Source organism: Musca domestica, unplaced genomic scaffold, assembly GCF_030504385.1.
Source record: "Musca domestica strain aabys unplaced genomic scaffold, Musca_domestica.polishedcontigs.V.1.1 89, whole genome shotgun sequence".
Taxonomy (NCBI): Eukaryota; Metazoa; Arthropoda; class Insecta; order Diptera; family Muscidae; genus Musca; species Musca domestica.
The window spans coordinates 1,781,618-1,807,175 of NW_026712430.1; the positions used below are offsets into that span (position 1 = coordinate 1,781,618).

Genomic DNA, 25,558 nt, shown 5'->3' on the forward strand with positions numbered 1-25,558 from the left:
TTAAGCCAATCGACACGCCTGTGAAGAGAGTTAAGGACTGGGAAGAATTCTAGCACCTTGGATGACCATTGGATTATATTTAGCTGTAAAATGGACTACAACAACTAACAGCCCGACGGAGTGCAAAAATATTGGGCAAATGTCCCTAGTCAAAATCATAATTTCAAAAGCCTTATGTCCATTTCGCTTTTGAAAGGGGCTTCTAACATATTGTAGTGTTGTATGGTATAACATAGTCGGCCCCGCACGACTATAGCCTTTGCTTACTTGTTTTGTGGTAGATTTAGTTTTAGTAAAAATTGTTTAAAAATAGTGTTACCAATTTATAAATGAGACTCAAATTTTGCAGTAGATGTGAAGTAAACTTGCGGAGTCTTTGTATATTCTTGAAAGAATCACCTGATTCGGTACAAACTTAGCATATAGTACTTTTGTATGAAACGTATACCGGTACGTTTAAAAATATCATCTAGCGCTTTTCCCACAAAGGGTCAACAAATCGTCTTGCCCATCTGTTACTTTAACAGGAGCACATCCCAATAAATTCTTGTTGCCTGGCAACTAAACGTGATAGTATTTATATATCAATTTTAGTGGTCAAAGTCGATGAATAAGCAAATACTAGGAAATTGTATGAGTCGAGTAACTCATTCATAGATAATTTGCATTACAAGTAGGTTGAAAGTTAGGATTATTCCTTAAGAAACTACACAGCACAATAACGTGTTGTCCCCATTATCTAGTAATGAGTTAAGTCGCCACATGTGTAAGACCCTGCTTAGGCAAGCGAGAAAAATGTGAAGTAAAAAATAAATAAATAAATAAAAATTCAGTCGGGCAGAACTTTAAAAAATCATACCGGCAATGTGGGCTATATCAAATAATCTGACAAAGAAATTAAGATGCGTATGATCACATTTTGAATTCTAAAAGGCAGTCGATTTGGTTATATATCACTGGAGTTGAATTTCCGTCGAATTTCACAACACTTCATGCCTTGTTTCATTCTTTTGAAAACCGATGGAGAACTTATACTTGGCAGGCGGGCAGTCAGGTCCGCCATACACTCAACCAGTCTTGGTGGCAGATTGGTACATACTTACTTCCTATGACACGCCCATGTAAAATATGGAGTTTGACATTGTTGTGTAAGTGGTTAATCAACCCATCATTTGAAAATGTTATCATTCACGGGGTATGAAAAATTCTAGTTGTTAACTAACTGTATGTGTGTCTATAAACATTTCGTATTATTTTTATACCCTCCACCATAGTATGGAGGGCATGTTAAGTTTGTCATTCCATTTGCAACACCTCGAAATATACATTTTAGACCCCACAAAGTATATATTCTTGATCAACATAAAATTGTATGTCGATTTGGCGATGTCCGTCCATCTGTCCGTCTGCGGAAATCACTCTAGCTTCCGAACGTAATGAAGTAGGTTGATCAAATTTTACTTAAATATATATCATGTCTGCAGGACTTTTGGTATTGAAAATGGGCTATGTAGGTACACGTTTTGGTGTAGCTCCCATATAATATTACCACCCTATTTTCGATATTTTGGTGATTTAAGCGACATTATTCACCGGAAATGTCTTAAATTCAGTATCGGAAGTTCCAAATGGTTACTACAGCCTATGACAGTAAATTGTCCGTGCAGGTCCACGCCTTCGTATAACCTCCATATAACGGTACCTCCCGATATTCGGTACTTTGGTGATTTTAGCGAAATTGTTCACCAGAAGTGTTTCAAATTTGGTATTTGAATAGTACAGCCTATGACAGAAAATTGTCTGTGCAGGTCCATGTTTTGGTATAGCTCCCATATAATGGTACCTCCCGATATTCGGTATTTTGATGATCTTAGCTATATTTTTGACCGAATATTGAATATTGCTATGGCTTATGACAAAAATTTCAAGTCCACGTCATCATATAGATCCTAATATAACGGCTACATTCGGCATTTTTAAGATTTTAACAGAATTTTCAACGGATTTTTTTTTTTTTTTGAAATTTTCAAATTCGTTCAAAAAGGGGGAGGGTTTGGCCCGGCCGAACGGACAGCTTATTTACTTTTTGTTCCTTGCTTGCTATCGTGGATATTCGAACCAGACTTCGTAGGCAAGGGTAGACGGACGTGCTTACTCTGTGCTTACCGTTAATCATTACATGTTATCACAAAAAATACGTTTTTTTTTCTCTTATAAATTTTATAGAAATTACTCATTATTTCTTAGAGAATTTTAATTCAGTGAGTATATAGTTGTCATTATTTTTATGATTCTTGTAGTACGAAGGTATTGAAGCTTGTTCATTTTCATGCTAGAAGTTGAACCATTTTTTACGGGGCAGGACTTTTAACAAACATTCCTGTTTGCAACATTGGTACAGTTTGTAGTGTGTTTAACTAAAAAACGCAAGCCTGTGCATTCAAGGACAACACCGGACAAAACTAAAAATTCGGAAAAGCGGATTTTAAAAATAAAGCAAAACTATTTTTACTTATTTATCGACTTTTATATTTTATTCCTATTTTGGGCGATATTCCCTGTTAAAATAATGGATTATATGGTGGATTTTTAAATAGTTACGATCACCAACTAAAAAATCGGAAAAGCGGATTTTAAAAATAAAGCAAATACTATTTTTGGGCGAATGGTTAAAATAATGGATTATTTAGTGGATTTTTAAATAGTTACGATCACCAAAAATTGCTTAGGAAACTCATAATTTTGGAATGGAATATTGTTGTTGGGAGTTCTTTTTAATCGACATTTGATGGTTTAAAACTAACTGCATATTTTGTGCCGGAAGCTCTTTGTGAATCCGTCTTATACTAGGAGCGTCATCAGCTATTGAGCTTAGATAATTATTGTTTAGCTCGTTTTTGACTTGCAAGCTTTTTTGCGTGTTTTTGAAGCAAAAAATTCAGTACACAAAAAAGGCAATAACTGTGATTTCGGTAGCACCTTATTTCGTTTTAGCGGAATGAGCGTCAACGTATAACTATAACTAAAACAGATCATTTTTTGATTTTAACTTACTGATATTTTTCTCTGAAATAAAACTAAAATACGTTTTTATTACAAGAATTGGACAATATTTGCTCTCATAGCTATTTTTATGTGTTACTACTTGTTGGCGGTGCTCATTGATGATTTACAACTTTTTGAAGAATTTTTGAATACAAAGCCGCTAATTTCTGTGAGAACAGAAAATGGAATCAATTGCATCCTAATGTACACTTTAAAAATTGAGCAATTAATTTAGGCAACTCAGGATCGGCTGTTGACAAATAAAACTCGCATGAATATTCAATAACTTTGGGCTCTAATGTTGGACAATCAAACGGCATTCAAAATTTTCAATAACTCGCAATTCGGTGGACTACAAAATATCAATGTGGAGGTTGTAGTGTCATCAAGTCGAACAGTAAACATATAATGGATTTTGTGAACCTTATTCTAAACAATCCAAGGATTTGGATCAATTCAATATATCTTTATTCATTTTTACTTCAGAGCAGTGTTTCCAGTATTGAGGAATTGTCCCCAAAAAGGGGATATTTCTTCAAATTGGGGACGAAAAATTCAAGTTGGGGACTTAAGGATTTAGTGGGGATCTTTTTTAAAAATTGCGGATTTTGTGAGGATTTTTTTTCTGCAATAAAAATTCTAACTACCTTACTTATTTTGATATTTACATTTATGTTACACATGCGTAATGCATCTATAAAATACATTCCCCACTAACCAGACAAAGTTGTTATAATTTATACCAGATATAAGAAATGGATTTGCTATCTAGTTATCTCTTTTCATACTCTGTGTTTGCCAAAGCACATACACATTGCAATTTGGAAAAAGAGTCTCGGTTGCAGTGATGTCAAAAAAGGTATATTTGTAGAACAGTTACATTGATATTTGCATTGAAAGTGCTAAAAGTTGCATGATTGTTTTACATAGAAGGCGCCAACCAGCAATGCATGCGTAGAACGCGTTTTTTCAGTTATGAACTCAGTGATAACCAAACTTAGAAATAAAATGCAGTATGATTTGTCGGAAGCTCGTTTGAAATTAAATACTCAATACTCAGTTCGGCCGGGTCGAACTTTTAATACCCTCCACCTTAGGGTAATGGAAATATTAGAACCAATTATGACCCACAAATACCAATTTTTAGACAAATCAGTGAAAAAATATGGCAAAAATAATCAAAATACCGAATATCGGGAGGTACCTTTATATGGGGGCTATACCAAAACGTGGACGTATACATGCAATGTTTTGCCACCCGCACAGGGACCCGTTATGACCTACAAATACCAATTTTCAGAATCCGTGAAAAAATGTGACATAAATGATCAAAATACCGAATATCGGGAGGTACCGTTATATGGGGACTATACCAGAACGTGGACCGATATATCTCATTTTATTCTCATTTTATATTATTCTGCTCTCATTTTATATTATTCTGCTAAATTTTGACGACCTACGTCAAATAATGTAGCCTGTATCGTGATTTCAACAAATAGACGGACATCGTTAAATCGACTTAGAATTTTATGAATATATATATATATACATTATGGGGTCTCCAAGGTGGAGGGTATAATTAAAGTGTTTTATTTGTTTGTTATTTTCTATTTTTATATTATTTTACTAGCATAATATGCAAGATGAATTGAATTGAATTCTATGTACAAATAATTTTTTTTGCAAAAAAATTTACTCTGTTCGTTTTTTGTAAAATCCTTGGGGATTTTTTTTGAGGAAATTGAATCAAATTTGAGGAGATTTGGGGAAAACGTTTTTTGATTTTGGGGACGAGAGACAGAAAAATACTGGCAACACTGCTTTAGAGCTCCGAAATGGGCATAATTGTGTCCCGCACTTGAGCTCAAATTTTTGAGAGAACCACATATTCTGTGTTTGATAATTCTCAGATGTAAACTGTTATTTTTTTTTCTCATGAATACAGCTTTCTATTTGCAGTATTTTTCAAGCTGAAATATACTTTTTATATTCTTTAAATTAATAACATAAAACATTTCATCACAATTTTGTCCATAATGTAATCTTTAAAAATTGTCTCTGTATATTTATTAGTTTAATGGTGACAAAATAAATGTTGTTATAGCTTTATCCAAGTACTCGGATTCTGTTTATTCCACTTACAACTGCTGGTTGCTAGCACAAAAAGAACACATAAAATGAAATAATGAAATACGAAATCAGTTTATAACAAGAAAAAATTAAGACATTTACTTTATTGCATTATCATCGCCATCTGGACATTTTAAGGATGCCCGGCACATTGTTAGTGGCATTAGCTTCATAGACTGTTGCTGCCCACACTCTCTCTCTGTCTCTTTCTCACTCTCAGCTCTTGTAGGAAACTCTTGGAATAAAATATTATTCTTTTGTCTCACGCCCTTGTAATCGTAATTTTTCATATTTTTCTAGCAGCAAAAAAAAAAGAGAAATGTGTTTTTTAAGTGGCTGTGTTTTAAACAGCATAACCATAGACGTTGCGACATTAAGATTGTGGTTTTTCTTCTTGTTTTTAGTTTGCCTCTGCGTTGCTTAGTTTCTTCGGGCAGACATTTTTATATGTTACTTTGTTTTTTTGTGGAACCAAAAAATATGTTTTCATTTCTTTGTGTCACCAACATCACCGTACCTATTTGTCTTCCATTTCTGTTCGTCGTTGCTTATTTGTCCTTTTTTTGCATCCTGTGGCTTTATTTTTCTGTAGTCTGCCTTGTTTTGTTTTTTTTCGGCTCCTGTTCTGGTCCACTTTTCTTCTCGCTCACAGACTTTGCCAAATATTTGAGTGAATACCCATGATAGTCGTAAAGCAATTTTCTACCACAAAAGAAGCATTTCTTTTAATGCTTTTTAGCTTTTAATTTTTGAACGATTTTGTGGTGGTGGTGGTGTTGTTGTTTTATCCTCGTTTTGTTATTTTCCAGAGGAACAAACAAAATGTAGATCGTGTTATGTACTTTTGTGACTTTAACAAACAAGGCCGTTTGTTGTTCTTGTTGGGTCTGTTTCTTTTTTTTTTTTTTTTTTGTGAAACACAAGACATGGGCAGTAAAAAAATGGTACAAAAAGTGTGGCAAAGAAAAAAACCTTAAGAAACCTACAAATCCCAATGTGGTTTCTATTACCAAATGCATGTTTACTTAAGTGTCAAAAAATGAAAAGCCACCAGCCGGAAAGCTAATGTATTCTTCCATTTTCGGTTTTTTGTTCAAGGGAAAAATTAGTTTTTTTTTTATCGAGATTAAGATGTATTACATGGAATATCTTTGATTATATTGGATTTAAATTGTTATGCCGTAAATGCTAAAAATGATATTTTTGTCAGCATTTTTATCTTGGGCTAAATATATAATTAAATTGTGCAAAAAAAGGGATTTTCTGAAAAATAATATTTTAAATTAAATATCACTTTCCTACGTTAGTTCATGGTTGTATAATTTAACTTATTGTTATGATTCTTTTCCTAGTAGAGCTATTTAATATGACTTTATTTATTTAGAATATAATTTTCAGAAAAGTGTGCTGAACCTAGAAATTGGTTGATATAATTGATTAATAACAATAATGTATGTTAAAATTTTTGGAAAGGAGAATAAAAAGTTATATTCCAGGTATGATTAATATAGATATATACATAGGTCTACTTTTGTCAATTTTTTTCCATAATAATAACAAAAACACCTATAAGTTTCACTTTTTATACGCTTTACATGTGGCGACAGAGGGTATATATCGCACGACAACTCTCGAAGTAAGTATTCAAACTTGAAGATCGTAATATTTTTACCAAACTTAGGTGCAATTCCGGTATGGGCAAAATTTTGCTTTAAAAATATAAATCTTGTATTAAGTAAGTACCATTACATTTGCTCGATTTTATTCGTTAGTTAGGTTAGGTTAAAGGACGCGTGGTTGTTTTAGCAACCACTCTACTTTTGACCTGCTGGTCCATTGTGTTCATCCTATTTGAAGAAAAATGTTTAAAATAGAATAAGGGGGAATAAAAAGGAAGGAATTGGAAGATATGTCCACGTTGTGATCAGCGTGTTGTCTTTAGCCATCTTAATCTTCTGCCTAACTGAAGCATAACTGCTGGTTTAGTTTCAGAAAAAGAGAACAAGTCGGGCAGAATTTGCTTACCCAGTAGCTTCTGGCTAGCGTCAAAGAAAGTTGATCAGTGGCAGAGTAAATGTTCCACCCTCTCGGTTTTCTACTCGGTGTCGTCGCCCCCTCCCCCCCCCCACACACACACACACTTTGAAGTCATGGCCCTTATGTTGCAGTGAACCGTAATTAGACTCACCATAAGCTTTAGGTCAGATTTCGTCAAGGAGATGAATGACATTGTTCTCCGTTCGGAGATCACTGGTCATATTTTCTTTCAGACATTATATCACCTTCCAGCCAGTTCTGGCTGAATCCCCCAAGGTAGTGCTTGTGTAATACTTGGAAGAAGTGACTTCACTGAGCTGTCGATCTCTAGGTCTTCTGACTCAGAACAGCGTCTGGCCAATTCATCTGCCGATTCATTGCCAAATATGTTACAATGAACAGGGACCCAACAAAGTTTGACAGATGTTGCCCAGTGTATTACTGCATTCCAGAACATATATTTGATTGTAAAAGAATTAAGAGCCTTCAAAGCCGCCTGATTATTGACGTATATTGTCAGCGGTCTATTCAACTTATTGATTATTTTTTCCAGCAGTTTTCTTGATAGCAAAATTTAAACGATTTCCGGATATCCAATCATTTGCAGAAGACGAAAGTTCCCGTTCCACTTTTCCTCTTTGAACCTTCGGTTAAAAGGTGGAGTGTTTCGGGTCCAAGCGTCCCTGTTGAGTATATGAATGTCCAGTGATTCGAAACTTTTTCTAGCAGCCAAAAAGACTGAAGGGTTTTAAGTTGAGTAGGGTGTCGATTGCAGATTGGGGTATGATCTTAAACGCACCCGTATTTAGTAACGATGTCACGCTTTGGACTTTATCAATGATTTTCTTGAAGGTAGTTTTGCATAAAGATTGTCACCATACTATCCCTCCATAAGTTAGAATTGGCCGAACTACTGCTTCGTATAGGCATTTGATTATATGTGGCTTAATTCCCCAGCTCTTCCCTATGGAGTTTCTGCAAGGGTAGATTGCGATTAAGCCTCTCTTCGCTCGCTCCTCGATTATCCTTTTCCAATTTAATTTTTGGTCAAGGACGGTACCGAGATATTTAGCTTCCGTTGACAGGCGTAACCTAACCCCATCCAGCATAGGTAGGGACAATTCTGGGATTTTCCTTGTCGATCCCTCCAATGAGACAGTTGAAATTTCGTGTACAAAAGCAAAGGGCGAGGGGATTTTTTGTAGAAAAACAAAGGCAAAAGTGTACTCGATCTATTGTTTGTAGAGGGTGTAACCCGTTCGAGCTCTAGATAGGACTTACATGCGAAAATTAACAATAAAGGTACAAAGGGTAATATTTTAAATAATAACAGCTCTTTTAAAGTTGGAAAATTAGAGCCAAAATGTGAACATATCGATCCTCTTTTTCTTTTACCACCTCCGCAAAAGCTAAAGCCAAAAATGCCCTTAAACTGGAAAATGTCAGATTTTCTAAAAAAAAAAACAAATTTCCACCCCAATATTTTTTTCTATATGTAATCGATGGTATGCACGGGCCTTCTTTTTTTTGGGACCTCCCAACAAATGTTTTTTACGAATCGAGTAGCAAATATAGTTATAGTCCAAATTTGGTCGGTCGTATTATTGAGCAACTATGGAAGATATTTAGTCCATAAGATAAAAACTTTTGTACAATAACAAATCAAGTAAAATATAAAGTCAGTTTGTAATTTTCTTTAAACTTCGGGTGTCTCAAGTAGACATCATTAGATGTGATTTTGAGGATTACTCTTTCTCATATTTTAAACTCCAATACAATAAACAATAACACTGTGAGAAGCAATTCAATTTTTTTGTAATTACAGGAAAAACTCAATAGGTTATGACAGGAGAGTTAAAAATAGAAGACATCGTATCGGCGTTTTTAAAGTTTACATCGCAAAGTGATCTAAAAAAGGCCTAAGAATACATCAAGAGTCAAAGCTTTAATTTTATTATTTATTATTAATAATAGTAAAATCGCATTTTAGAGTATTTAATGTGAGCTTATTCAAAATTCTCCTACAAACCATTATTATAGATTGGTGACGTCGAAAACAAATCTATTCTTATTCGAATTTAAATATAAGTCACCAAATATTTTTTATTTCAATTATGTAACAAGAATATATTTACATCAATGTTGGCAAAAAAAATCTCAGAACAAAAGAAATGTATAATCTTAATACGTTCAATAATAAATAGGATCAATTTTGGTTGATACAAAACCTTTCAATTTGGGCGAAAAATTCTATGCAAAAAATGTTTATGTTTATTATTTCGGCAATGAATATATTTTTGTCTCATTCCTCCAGCTGGTAATCCTCATGGCGTAGGAATTAACATATTAGAAATAGTGCTGTTCTTTAAGATCGATTATTTTAATTCATTAATAGTTAGTTCTTTCACATTCCACCTTTTTGAGGTGGATTAATATTTTTTCAACAAAGATATATTTTGAGAACGTGTCTAGTGTTTAAACAATTCTTGGTTTCGCCTTAAATACCACAATATTTCACAAAGATCTTTTACAACACACGCTGTTAAATAACACAAATACATATCCTCCAATTCCAAATAACTTTAAATTCAAACATAAACCTTGAAACTTTTCATCCTTTTACTAGGTTATTGGGAAACATTTCCAATTCTTTATCATTTACATCTATCTACGTTGAGATTGTTCTATGTTTTACTTACAATTTCAAGCCACATGCAGACAAACACACACATACTTCCTCACATTACAAAGACTTGTAATCCTCTTACATTCATTTTCTCGCCATTACTTTTATGTGCTTTATTCGCCAGCATTTGACATAAATATCTAGAATATCTTTCATTTATATTCTCTTTTTCTTCTCTTCTTGTTCTCACACTCCCCACTCCCACTTCACCGCAAACAGAATTTTAGGTTTTCGTCGTGCCATGCCAGTGACGGGTCGTTTGTTAAACATAACCACGGAAATTTATCAAGTCGCCGATGAGAATCTTTTAAAGACATTCTTTGTTTCACCTTCATCGAATTTGTGCTTCCATGGCAAATGCTCCTACTATTGTGACACATCGCATGCCATTTGCGGTAACCCAGACATGTTGGAGGGATCGTTTGCTGCATTTTTACCAGCTTACGAGCAGGCTGGTCGCAAGGTATGTACACCCACAAGTAGTCGTTATTGAAATTTCTTTTGCTATTTTTTTGTTTGTCTTTCATTTGAAAATGAAATGCAAGGTGTGACTAGTTTGGATTTTAATTCGCATAATGGATAAATGGGAAAATAAACCACAATTATCACACCCAGTGTTTAAGAAGGTGCAGGAGGCGTTGAAGGCTAGCAATGAAGACTAGTGTGAAGTAAATTAATGTAACAACGCTATTGATAAAAAAACCTTGGATATTTTATTTGGAAACGTGTGAAAAAGTGGATAATTATATTAACCATTAATCACCGATTTAATTTGGTTTAGAATCTTCAAATAATTTTATAGAATCCATTCAAAGGTCTCTCATATAGAGGAATTTACCAGGGACGTAAACATAAATGACAGAAGGTTTCACATTTCATAGGGGGCAGGGCGTCTCCATGCGTACGTCCGTACTACATAGAGGTATTGCATTAAGCAAAAAAGAATTTTTTTGAATGGCAAAACGTTTTTCTTAAAAAAGACTTGAAAAGACTGTAATCGGTAGAAGATATTCTTTAGCTGCAAAGCTTGTCAGTTTGGTTCGGCTTTGAGTAGCTTTGTTGATAAAAGGCTTAGCCAGGAATTTTGGACCTATAGCTGTCTTCTTAAATATCCTTAGGTTCGCTTGTTTTTGAACGGATTCTCAGAGGTCTCTTCATGGTCCGATGTTTTAAATGGTGATTTCTTAAGAGTTGTAGGAAAAAACATCGTCTTCACCGAATTCGCCGCTCAATAAGTCCCTTGTTATGCATAGCCTGCCTCATTCGACAATGTATAATGTGTTATTCCGTTAATAAATTCTTAATTTACATATTTTTTAGTGACGAATTTGAAGTAAACATATCTATATAGACCTTCCTTAAAATATATATGCAGATAACTGTTCAAATAACTTTAAAAAACCAATTTTGATTAAAAACATGTCAATTAATAAGTTATGTGACCTAAATATTACATATTTAATTCTAAAGCCCTATTTTCAACATTGTATTATGTATTTTCATAGACATAAGCAAAAATTCTACGATGACCGTTAGAAGTAGTCAATGCTTTGCATAGGATTGTAAAATATGCCTCAGGCTTTTATATATTTCTATACGTTTTGCCACATTTTCCAACAGATTTTACATTTCCGGATTTCCGAATATTACGCAACATTACTGTACAATTCTATACATTTCTAGATAGAATATGATCCAATATGATAATGCAGTATGCAAAAACATCCTTGCGGAGGACAGTTCGTATAAGTTTAAATTGTTGTATGAACCCCAGATTTTGATTTGATTTTAGCCACAGTTTAAAGAAATTGCTTCAAAGATGGTACTTGAAGTACGCAGTACCTACCATCTCAATTGGCAGAATATGTTCTAAATTGGTTCATATAACTATACCTTGTTATTTTGTGATCTTATTAGATCCTCTTCTCATAAAACCTTGGGTACATGTCTGCTAAAATTTATTAAAAAATATAGTATTTTCCAACCAAATAAGCATTAATTTAAAAACAATGGATTATATAGTCCTAACAATCCTATGAAATTGTTCCAGCAGTATCTCCTGATTGTCAGTATTGTTGTAGAGTTTTTGAGGTCTCATTTGAACATAAGCTCAATATGGTGCATTCAATCGATTTTGGGTCTTGAAGATACATGTGTTTAAGGATATGTACTAACGGAAAAGCTTTTTTTTTTTTTTTGATATTGAAACATCATTTCAAAAAATTATCAGTTTGATTCAGGATGTTTCACCCATATAACTCTCATATGAAAGAGCTCTCCCACCCCTTTACAAAGAAGATCGATTGACAGCTGCACACTCAATTCTGGTCATTAGATATTCCTAGAATATTTTCTGGGAACGTTTAGGGATATTCTATTATCAGAATTAATATATTTAAGACTTCTTTCGTAGAAGGGTCTTTCATCTATAAAAGGCTAGTAAGGGAGCCTCTAACCATTGGATTTTAAATCCATAAACTATCATTCATAGAAGACCTGTATACGATATTAAATCCATAAGAAACCTGTAGGTGGCCTTCTGTACATAGAAGCTCTCTATGTATCTCTATCTAAATAAGTTAACGATATTCACACAGCGTAGTAATGTCTTATTACTATATATTGATAATGATGTCCTCAAAAAGTATCAGGTCCAAATTTTCTTATCCTCATAAAAATAGTCAATTTAAGTCCGCACTTTGGTTATATTCCAATACAATTTTAAGTATTGGTTCAGTTTTTGACAACAACTTTAAAAAATCCAAAATTTATCAATTGTCAATATGGTTCGTGTTTTGCCGATGTCCTGTCAAAAAGTTTTTGCATGTGCTTTTGATTGGACTTTAATCTCATAGAAAGAGATACCTTCTCAAAATGTTTATACACATATATCCACATTTCAACATCTTCCCCATATGATGTTAACAACAAATATTAGGTCTTTCTAAACCGACAAAACCTTTATGGTGATATCTTTGGAATTATGATGATAGAGCCCCTTCTCTCAAAAACTTTTCAAAATGTTTCATATTGTTCGGGTAAATGAGGGGGCAAACCACGCCTTAATCTAAATTCGTACCAGTTCCTGAAAATGTTCGATTTTGCCTAATATAATTTTAAATACTTAATATATATAACGGGTTGTTCATATTCGACGGACCCATCTGGCAACGCCATAACTTTTGACAGAGATGTCGCTTAATGACATACCGCGTTTGAAGCGTCAGTCCAAGCAGATTTTTACCATGAACCAATACACGCCACTCGAAATAGTTGAAATTTATATTCAACAGAAGAAGTCAATTGTGAAACTCAACGTGTTTTTAAAACATTAACCAGTAAAGAAAGTCCTAAAGTCGGTTGAGGCCGACTTTATGATACCCTACACCACTTTGCACTTTTTATGGAAGAATTCAATCATACACGCTATGATTATAATTATAATTTAAAGTTCAAAGGACTAAATATGCCGAAGCATTTGGTTCTTTTAAATTCGGACTTGTATTGCCCATTTGGTGCGAAATTAATTTGAAATCATATAAATATATATATGGGAGCTATATCCAATTCTGAACCGATCTCGATAAAATTTGGCAAAGATATTTCTGAGCTGTATTTGATATATTTCCCCAAATATTGTTGTTACAGAGTGCATATTACGGCTGCTGATGACAAAAATAACAAATCGGATGAACAATATATGTAAGAGCTATAGCTATATTTGAACCGATTTCGATCAAATTTGGCATACTTATTTTCAGGCCTAATTTGGTTGTATGTGCAAAATTCCACACTATTCGGGCTGATATTACACGTTTGGTGCACAATAAAATACAAATCGGACGAAGACATATATGAGAGCTATATCTAAATTTTGACCGATTATCTCCAATTTCAATAGGGTTCGTCCTTGGGCCAAACAAATGATTTGTGCAAAATTTCATCTGGATAGGGCAATAAATGCGAACTGTACTTTGTTTACAAAAATACATGGACAGACGGACAGACGGACGGACAGACGGACAGACGGACGGACAGACGGATGGACGGACATGCATAAACCGACTCAGAATGTGATTCTATGCAGATCATCAAAAGGAACTATGGGTCTATCTCGTTTCGTTTTGCCTGTTACAAACAAATGCACAAAGACATAATACCCTGACCACCTTGTGGTGTAGGGTATAAAAATTTGAAAAGTGCGCCTTCTAAGAACACCATTAAGCGTTTATACGAAAAATTTTCGACTGGTAAGGCTCTTTCTAATCTGAAGAGGCCATATAAAAGTCGACCAAGGCGATCGGCCGAGAATATCGCTGCCGTACGTGCCAGTATTGAGAGGTCCCCAAGAACATCCCAAAAACGCCGTTCTCAGCAGTTGGGCATGGCTCGGTCCACTTTACAACGGATTATTCGCATTGATTTGCATTTGTTCCCTTACAAAATTCAATTGACGCAAAGAATGTTGCCTGCGGACAAGCCTCGTCGATTGGAATGGGCCCAAAGAGTCATGGGTCCGTCGAATATGGGCAACCCTGTATATAGTTTGTATTCAGCCTTACCAGCCATTATTTTTATCAATATCATTTATTCTAATGAAAAAATAATATCAAAATAAATCTTCTGATGTAATATGATAATAATTCTAGCTCATAAAATATGCCTATATTATATATTAATTCCAGAAAAAATCTATACAATCCATTCTAAATGGTTTAATGTCCAGAACCGTTTGCTATTAGTCATCCATTCATTTTTTTAAGGATTAAAGCTCTTCACAATTTTACCTTGCATTTTCTTTTCATTTCATTTCAACCAGGACCAGGACATTGTTTTTCTAAATGTAAAACTTAGAAAAAGAAGAGAAAAACACAATCCCTGGTGCATTTTATTCAAACACTAAAATGCAAACAATGACAACAACAACAGCAGCAGCACACCATGAAAGTCCAGGCAGGCTCACAACAATTTGTGAAATTAGAATAGAAGTGAAAATGGGAATACTTCTGTGCTTCATTTTGTCGGCATTTATTCATAGTTTTGTTGATTCATTTTCCCAGGTTGAAACTTATTATGACACTACAGAATTTAGCACAGCAGCACTCTTCGCAAAAAAAGTAAAATATAAAACTAAAAAAAAAATCTTGTTTGTTATCCAAATTTCTTAAGAATGACCAACAAAAAAGGAGGCACAGTAAACCCTGACATAAAAGGAAAAGCAACAACTTTAGCACTTGGGACTAGTTATTATGATATACTTGAGATTTCAAAGCGCCAGCCGTCCTTTAAACAAAAATAAAGGCGCCCTTTAAACAAAAATAAAGGAAGCACACAAAAGTAAGCTATTCTGGCCCACTGTGTTGCTTCCAAATTCATAATAATGTGATGAGAATACACAAAAGGGTAAAAACGCTTGCTGGTTTGTTTTTTTTTTTTTCTTTTGGGGAAATTAGAATAAAAAGGCAAGAACAATGTCCATGACTGAGATGAAAGCTGAGAATAAAAATATTAAAATTTTAAAACAAATATTATTCACTAGTGTATATTTTACATAAGATTATTATTCTTTAGTTTGAATACTCCAAACAATGAGTGAAATAAATATTCTAAATAAAAAAAGAAAAAAAATGGAACTTAGTTAAACCGGGTTAGATGCGGTCAAAGGGAGAGAGATGATATGACTCCAGTAAATAAGGAAATGCCCACTGGAACATAACATACAAAATATGTATAAAAAAGTAATAACAGTTCATGAAAGATGTTTATCATCAAAACTAATGTAAAATGTTGAAGGAGGTAATCTTTAAAAAAAAAACTAATATTATTTTTATACCCTACACCACAAGGTGGTCAGGGTATTATGTCTTTGTGCATTTGTTTGTGACAGGCAGAAGGAAACGAGATAGACCCATAGTTCCTTTTGATGATCTGCGTAGAATCACATTCTGAGTCTATTTATGCATGTCCGTCCGTCCGTCTGTCCATGTATTTTTGTAAACAAAGTACAGGTCGCATTTATTGCCCGATCCAGACGAAATTTTGCAAAGATCTTTTGTTTGGCCCAAGGACGAACCCTATTGATATTGGAGATAATCGGTCAAAATTTAGATATAGCTCCCATATATATCTTCGTCCGATTTGCCTTTTTTTTTTTTTTGAATATACACCCAATTTTGAATTTTGAATATACACCCAAATTAGACCTGAAAATATGTATGCCAAATTTGATCGAAATCGGTTCAGATATAGCTATAGCTCCCATACATATTGTTCATCCGATTTGTTATTTTTGTCCACCGCCGCCGTAATATGCACTATGCAACAACAATATTTGGGGAAATATATCAAATACAGCTGAGAAATACATTTGCTAAATTTTATCGAGATCGGTTCAGATATTTATATAGGATATAGCTCTCATATATAACTTCGTCCGGATTTACCTTTTATTGTGCACCAAACGTCTAATATTTGTCCAAATGGGATTAAATTTGGCACTTACGACCGAATTGAGTCTAGAAGCTAGAATGTCAAATTTGGTGAAGATCGGTTCAGATATAGCTATAGCTTCCATATATATTATTCATCTAATTTGTTATATTTGTTACCCATAACCGTAATATGCACTCCGTAACAACGATATTAAGGGAAATATATGAAATACAGCTCAGAAATATCTTTGCCAAATTTTATCGAGATCGGTTCAGATTTGGATATAGCTCCCATATATATCTTTATGCGATTTCAAATTAATTGTGCACCAAACGGGCAATACAATTCCGAATTTAAAAGACACAAATGCTTCGGCATATTTAGTCCTTTGAACTTTAAATTATAATCATAGCGTGTATGAACTTTTAATTTTTATGTGGAGCTCTACTAAATTAGCAAAGTGGTGTAGGGTATCATAAAGTCGGCCCCGCCCGACTTTAAGACTTTCTTTACTGGTTTTTAAATAAAATAAAATGTAGAAAACATAGAATAATATTGTAAGCGTATGTTATTTCATTAATAACCAAAACTAAAAAATCACAACTTCTTTTTTGATTTTTTAACTAAAATAACGAGGTATTATATATACATATATATATATATGTATATATATATATATATATATATATATATATATATATATATATATATATATATGTATATATATATATATATATATATATATATATATATATATATATATATATATATATAGATAATATATAATATATATATATATATATATATATACCTCGTTATTTTAGGAATTTCCGGTTCCAATGAAACTCGGCATGAGTGACTAAATTTTGTATAAAACTAAATTTGCTAAATTATATTGAAATCGGTATATTCTGGGCCGATTTCACATATTTGATGCATAAAACACGGTAAGTACATCCAATTTCAATGACGGAATTTGGTGTAAAGTAAATTTTGTCAAATAATATTAAAATCGGTTCTGGTTTTTGATATGATTTTATTAAGAAGCATTGGCCCACAGCGCGATTGCAATGGTATTAGGCTAACTGTAAAAAACTACACAACAATTTTACTGAGAATACGATTATTACGGGGAAGTAGGTTGCTACCTCGAATTATCTAATTGCAACAGAAATGCTCCTCAATTTAAAAAGATGGCAGTTTACTCCACGTTTGGCATTTGCTATGAATTGAATATATCCGAAGGACAAGCACTTCGTGTATGCGGACTAAATTTGGTTTTTTCGTGGTCAACTATTCCTGTTGGTAGGCTAAGCTATTTATTTTTTTACGCATTAAAGTATTACAATAATTACGTTTTTTTTAATTACGATTTTTTTAAACCAACAAATAATCGTATATAAAATTTTGAATGCATATAATATCTTATATAATGCGAATGAATTATAAATATTTGTATCACTCTTATGTCAGGTGCGAAATTCAAAAAAATCGGCCCACACCTAGTAGTGCATCGCCCGCAAACGACCAAGATTTAGAATGATAGTAATTCAAATTAAAATGAATTGTCCATCGTAATATTTGTATAAAACAAAAGTTAGGTGTGAACTTGGAAAATGTCGAATGATTTTTTCTGGTACCTTCCCCACAAAGCCTCATAATTTTCGAAAATTACACTGAGCGACACAAAAAATAATCACAAGTAAAATCGAAAAAGAGGGGAAGTCGAGCTTAAAATAAGAGACACTTGTATTGACGTTTTGAAAATGTACACCGGGAGGCAACGAAATAATTAGAGAAATTCCGCCAATTTTTAAATTTTGGAAATAATCGATTTAAAGTTCCTTAGAATTCATGCATTTTGTTTGTTTTTGGGTATATTAAAAATAAAAAAATATGTTGCGTGCTTAAAGTAGCACTTCGTCTGAATTTGTGTGAAATAGTTCTATAAAACTTAATTTTAGAGGGATAGCAAAAATGAAAATATTCTAAGAAAATTTCATAGAATGTTTCCATACACATAAAATCCATATTTACATTATATATCAATAAAGAATTTGTATCATTTTTGTGAAAAACACAAACATATTTCTTCCTTTTTTTTATAAAATTGTTGTTGGTCTTTTTTCATATTGATTCTTAAGGGTAAAATAAAACTTAGTTCTAAATAAATAGTGTCGTACTGAGAAATATTCCACCCAAAACTTCATTGAATGATATCGGTATAATACTTCTTATGAAGCTGACATTTGAAAATTCTATAGTTTTATGGAAATTGTTTATTTATTTGTTTTCAAAACTTAGTCAATATCTCCCAACGAACTTCATTCGATAGAATAATAATATTATATTTGACATTTTGCTGTATTTATCATTTTTCAATGGAATCGATTAATGATTCCGTATTTAGAATTCCTCCTGTGGTAGAAAATATTATCGAATATTATCTAAAATCCCCCAAGTCGATTTAGCGATGTCCGTCCGTCTGTCTGTAGTAATCACGTTATCTTTCGAAAGAATTGAGATAGAAGGCTAACATTTTTCACAAATGTTTATTTTTTCAGTAGGCAGGTTAAGTTCGTAAATGGACCATGTAGGTCCACGTTTTCATATAGCCCCCATATAACGGAACCTTCGGATATTCGGTATTTTTATGATTTTAGCCACATTATTCACGGGAATTCTTTCAAATTTGGTATTTGAAGTTCAAAGTGGATACTACAGCTTAAGGCAGAAAATTGTCTGTGCAGGTCCACGTCTTTATATAGCCCCCATATAACGGAACCTTCGGATATTCGGTATTTTTATGATTTTAGCCACATTATTCACGGGAATTCTTTCAAATTTGGTATTTGAAGTTCAAAGTGGATACTACAGCTTAAGGCAGAAAATTGTCTGTGCAGGTCCACGTCTTCGTATAGCCCCTATATAACGGTACTTTCCGATATTCGGTATGTTGATGATTTTAGCGACATTATTCACCGGAATTGTTTCAAATTACGCATTTAGAGTTCGTAATGGAAACTACAGTCTGTGACAGAAAATTGTCTATGCAGGTCCTGCTCTTCGTATGGGCCCCATATACCAGTACCTCCCTATATTCGGTATTTTGACGAGTTTAGGTACAATACTCACCGAAATTGTTTGAGATGTCGTATTTGAAGTTCGTAATGGATGCTACAGCCTATGACAGAACATTTTCTATGCTGGTCCAGGTCTTCCCACAGCTCCGATATAACGGTACCTTCCTATATACGATATTTTGATGATTTTAGCTCCATTATTCAGCGTTTATTTCAAGTTCCGAATTCGAATTTGGTAAGGACTTTCACCAATATAACGGGTATAATCGGTATTTTTAAAATATTAACAGAATTTCTTAAGGATTTGATTTCCAAATTCGTTCCAAATGGTGAAGGGTATTTTTAACTTGTTAAAGGTTCATGAATGATATCGGTATAATACTTCTTATGATGCTGACATTTGAAAATTCTATAGTTTTGTGGAAATTGTTTATTTGTTTGTTTTCAAAACTTAGTCAATATCTCCCAACGAACTTCATTCGATAGAATAATATCTTATATGACATTTTGCTGTATTTATCATTTTTCAATGGAAAAATCGGTATTTTTAAAATTTTAACAGAATTTCTTAAGGATTTGATTTCCAAATTCGTTCCAAATGGTGGAGGGTATTCAAAGTTCGGCACGGCCGAACTTACTGCTTTTTAACTTGTTAAAGGTTCATGTCTCTCTATTGAAAGATTTAAAGTTGCTATTGTTCAAAATTGTGGAGCTTGTATTTTTCTCACCCTAATGTATTTGTCTAAAATGGGCCTGGTTTTTAAATGGTTTCAGACAGGAAATGTAAAGTTTGGTTTTATACAAGTCCTATGGGCAACTATTTTTTACAGATAGTTTTCTTGTAATTTTCCTAGATTTTTGAAACTGAAATTCTGATTAACGTAATTGAAAATCTAAAAAAAAAAAAAACAAATAATTATAATCAATAAAATTTTAAAATCGTTTTTTTTGAGGAAAAAGAGCATGACCGAGTTCGAATATCAGGCACATCCCATTTCGAATCAGCATATAACTTTAGAATTAAAGTTAAAAACTGGTAAACTTTGATTCTATAATTTCAAAAGGCCATAACAACATCTAGAAGAAATATAATAATGCAAATCTGCCACTATATTCCTCTGCCCTTTCCCCTAATCGCAAGGATTTTACCAACATAAAATTCAGCACTCTTAAATTCAAGGATTAGTTTTTTTTCTACCACGTCATTTTTTCTTTTCACTTCTTTCCTTGACCACGTCCAACATGAAATCATGCTGTCTAATGGTAAATGAACAAAACATGAAAAAAAACACAGTAAGAAATGCAAAAGAAACAAAACGAAACACAATGTTCTCGCTTCCGACATAGGATTATAGGTGCACCTGCTTGTATATGTATTTGTTTGTGAGAGTGGGTGGGCGTGTGCGTCTGTTTGTGGTTAGTGTTTTGTTTGTATTTTGAGTTATTCTTTCCTCTTCATCATGTGGCGTTTAGCTCGGCATGTCCTTTGTCACTGTATTATGCGAATATCCGTTTTCGGACTTAGTTGTTCGTTTGTGTATACATGGACGTATTCCAAGGTATGTGTGTGTGCTGGTAGTTTAACATCACCACAGTTTGCGTTGCATTATCATAAGCAGCTTAGAAGCATTATTTAACATATCAAAAAAGGTTAACTTAACCAACAGCCATCAGCAACAGCCCCAGCAACAACAAAAGCAATTTCTACTTAGTTGTCTTGACCAACAACATCAGTTCTTAGTATAAGAACTGGGGGAAACACTTTTGCTCTTCCACACATACTTAATTGAATAACGCAGACACACACACACACATGCATACATACATATTTATATATTGTTTATAGAGAGGATTTCATGTTCATGTTAATGTTCTTTAATGTATGATGTGATAAATGTACTCTGGCTTTAACCTTTCACCGGTTGTTCGGTCGGTCGGTTTAGCTGGTGGGTTGGATCATTGTTTCTGTTGCTCTGTAAGCTATCATATATACACACATATGCACACTCGTGTACGCATACTAATACCATTGTAGTAAACGCCGGAAAGAAGTTATTTGAATTGCAGATGTGTTCATTGTTCCAAGGATGAAAAACCCGATTTTCTCGGGAAACAAAAATATATACACATGTTGCTAATGATCACAGACCTGATTTAAATTTGTAGAAGGCAGAAAAAGGGTGTATGTTGTAAGATTTGAAGACATGTTTAGTTTCTAGGAAAATATAATCATTTGAATTAATAAGTTAGTTATACAGGCTCTCAGTCTATTAGTTGCAGCTTGTGTGAGTTTGTGTAAATCTATTAAAATAAAATAATTATGCAAAAATACATGTAGCTATTTCGTTATCGAAACAGAGTATTATAACTACGGGCACTGTATTTATTCCCTTATTGACATTGTTATTTGAAGCGACAAAAATGTACCTCTTCGAAAAAATGTTCAGCGAGCAAAACATTCCGAGTTCGGCCAAACTTTTGGGGGTGGCTTGACGTGTTTTCGGAGTTTTCGGACAAAAGGGTCGAAAAAAAGTCTGAGGACTTTTGAAGACTTTCGAACTGAAATCGGACGAAACTCGAAATCTAATAATTGTCGTCTAGAGTTGTAATAAACTCGTTCCAAATTTCAATTACAATGTATAAGCGCAAACAACTCCATTTATGACAAATGCTATAGTCGGGCGACCGATCATTTGATGCCCTACAATACTACAATTAGGGGTAAAATTTGTGCAAAACAGAAACCCTTTTGACTAAAAGGAACAATTTCCCTAAGATACATCCCCATATACACAACATAAAGAAAGCAAATATTAAACCTAATTGTTCCCCTTTTTTAATCAGATCTGGAACCTATATTTTCCAAAAACATATCTAAAAAAGTATCTTTATTTGACGAAGCAGATGTTCCTACTACATCAAATACATAATTCGCTCTTTCGGAAAGAACATACATTTCACATTCAAAAACATAATTTCGATGCAAATGAAAATTTTATTTTCATTTCATTCTTAAAATTCTTGTCTTGCAAAAGTTTTCTCTTGGATTATGGCCGAAACCACGAGGTCATGCAAATCTTCGTAGCATTTACCATATATATTTACGCCCTATGTCATGTTAATGGGTATTCAAAACATTATTTGACAATTTTAGACTCTTCTATTTCACTTCATTCCTGTATCTCCGATCTTTGGCTACATTCGTCAACGAAATCATAATCAATGTAAAGGTCGGGGGTGCGTCTTTCATGTATTTGTAATTTCGTTGATTTTGGATTCTTTTCACACAAAATTGTGGCCCAATTTACCTTCCTGTATCTCCGATCTTCAGCTACATTCATCAACGAAATCAGCATCAGTTTAACGATCAGAAGTGCGCCTTTCATGTATTTGTGATTTTGTTAATTTTTGATTTGTTTCACACAAATTTGCGGCCCATTATGTACAAATATTATCCGATTATCATCCAAAATGTTAGGCTTCAGCGCTATTCTGAACTCTAACCATGTCCATTGGTCATTTGTTGAGAACTAGAGAGAGCGACTGCAACATCTAGACAATTTTTAATTTTTTTAATCCATTTAAAACCCTAACAGGTTAAAAAGCAGTAAGGTCGGCCGGGCCGAACTTTGAATACCCTCCACCATTTGGAACGAAATTGGAAATTTTCAAAAAATAAAATCCTTTAAAAATTCTGTTAAAAGCATGTTGGGGCTATACGACGTAGACCTACATAGGCTTTGTTTGTCTTAAGCCATTACCATATTCAAATACGAAACTTGAAATAAACAGTGAATAATGTAGCTAAAATCATCAAAATACCGTATATTGGGAGGTACCGTTATATCGGAGATATAAGAAGACATGGACCAGCATAATAATTTTCTGTCAAAGACTGTAGTTTACATTACGAACTCTAAATACATAATTTGAAACTACTCCGGTTAATGATGCTAAAATCATCAAAATACCGAATATTGGGAGGTAACGTTACATGGGGGCCATACGAAGACGTGGATCTGCACAGACAATTTTCTGTCATAAGCTGACGTATCATTATGAACTTCAAATATCAAATTTGCAACAATTCCGGTGAGTATTGTACCTAAAATCGTCGAAATATATATGAGAAGACGTGAACCTGCACAGACAATTTTCTGTCTTAGGCTGTAGTATCCATTTCGAACTTCAAATACCAAATTTGAAACAATCCCGGTAAAATTGTAGCTAAATTCATCAAAATATCGAATATTGGGAGGTAACGTTATATGGGGGCTATATGAAAATGTGGACCTACATGACTCATTTACGAACTTAACCTGTCTACTGACAAAATAAACATATGTACAAAATTTTAGCCTTCTATCTCAATTCGTTCGAAAGATAGCGTGATTACAACTGACAGACGGACATCGCTCTTAGAATTTTACGCTGATCAAGAATATATACCTTGTTGCGTCTGACATGAGTATTTCGTGGAGTGGTTGAGGTTATAGAAGTTTACGAACATCTTCAAAAACAATAAACTTCTATTTTGATCCTAATCTTATCCCCATTTAAAATTTCATGAACATCGGGCGATAAATAAGACAATAGGCTATTCAGACCTTAACCTTCAATGCAAAATTTCATGAGGATCCGTATGTAGTTTCCTACGTCTTTTGCCATAATTTTTGCTCCAATCAAACTTAGTATCCAAACACATAGTATTGTAGTTTATAAAACTCTACAAGGGAAAAAATCCCTATAAAAGACCAAATCCATGGACATACGGATGGGTGGACAAACATAACTAGATCGACTAAGCAAAATAGGAAGTTCCAAATGTAGTTTCCTATATCTTTGACCAATATTTCGAGGTTTTATGTAATGTTTGCCCCAAACACATAGTGTTGTAGGGTAAAAAACTCTACAGAAGGAAAAATCCCCCATATTAAATGTACATCAACTATATTTCCCTTGCATTTAATTTTCCTTGGTATTTGATTTTCCTAATGGATAGAAACCCATTCCGTAAATTTTTTCTATGTAGGTACAAGTTTAACGAATTGGCCATATCACGGCATCCCTAGATTGTAATGTAAACCCTCTGGCACATTTCCCAACCAATTTGAATATCTTTGGAATAAAAAATTCTGGCCGTCGAAATGTATTCATTTTACATGTTTTATGTATTTTTCAGTGTAGAAAAAAATGTTAGCTCAAAATTATCGTTTTTTTTTTTACTTTTTAACATGGGTTTAATTTTTGTTGTATATTTCCCCCTTTTTGAGGTTTTATGTTAACTCCCCAAATTTAAGATTCAACGACTTAACATATATCTTTCAACAACAATAAAAAGTCAACAAGGTAAATCCTATATACCGACGAACTGTATTCAATATAATCGAACATCAACCCTTCTCGCTTTTTTCTCATACACAGATTTAATGCAATTTTTATTAGCAATTTCATCGTTAAATATTAATGAATCGAAAGGTATTGTAAGCGTTCACATAGTAGGGGAGTGTATATGAGAGAGACCCAAGAACCTCTACACATACTACCTTCACATCCAACAATTGTTTCTCTCTTTCTGTGTGCGTGATCAATATCCTATTTGTAGCTTTAAAAAATGACTTGCTTATCTAAGGATTTTAAAAGTAACAAGAACAACAACAACTCTTATACAATTCACTTCTTAACTTTGTGGTAATGCACCTGTCTTGTCTATGCCAAGAAAAGTTAAGTTTCGAAATGAAAAAGAAAAACCAACTTTTCGACGTGAAGAAAAATAGGAACACTCAATGTTAACTATTCAAATATTTATACAAATTTTCTAAGTTATGTGTCTGGAATGTTTTCACACAATCAAATTTTGGGAAAAAAAATGAAAATATGTGAATGAATGGACGTATGTGTGTGGAAAGTTGAAACAGGAAAATATCAATAACCCCTGGTGGTTGGCTGGATGTTTAAAAATAGAAAGCACCCATAAAATTTACTGCAATCCTCATGCCATGGTCATGTAATGTTTTTTCTTTTCTCATTTCAAGCCATCATTTCGGCCGTTAGTTACTGACCATATGAACAAGCCCTGTTATTGCAATGCTTACAATTGTGAATTGTGCCATAGAAAAAATAACAAAAATAAATATTTGAT

General features: G+C 33.4%; 1 protein-coding gene across 1 annotated transcript in view; it reads left to right on the forward strand.

Annotated features, from left to right (window-relative positions):
• LOC101899300 (uncharacterized) overlaps positions 1-25,558 on the forward strand; it is a 506,597-nt gene that overhangs the window by 453,361 nt on the left and 27,678 nt on the right. Inside the window, exon 11 of the mRNA XM_059131456.1 lies at positions 10,121-10,364. Within this exon, the coding sequence (XP_058987439.1) occupies positions 10,121-10,364 (244 nt within the window). The remainder of the gene's footprint in view (positions 1-10,120; positions 10,365-25,558) is intronic.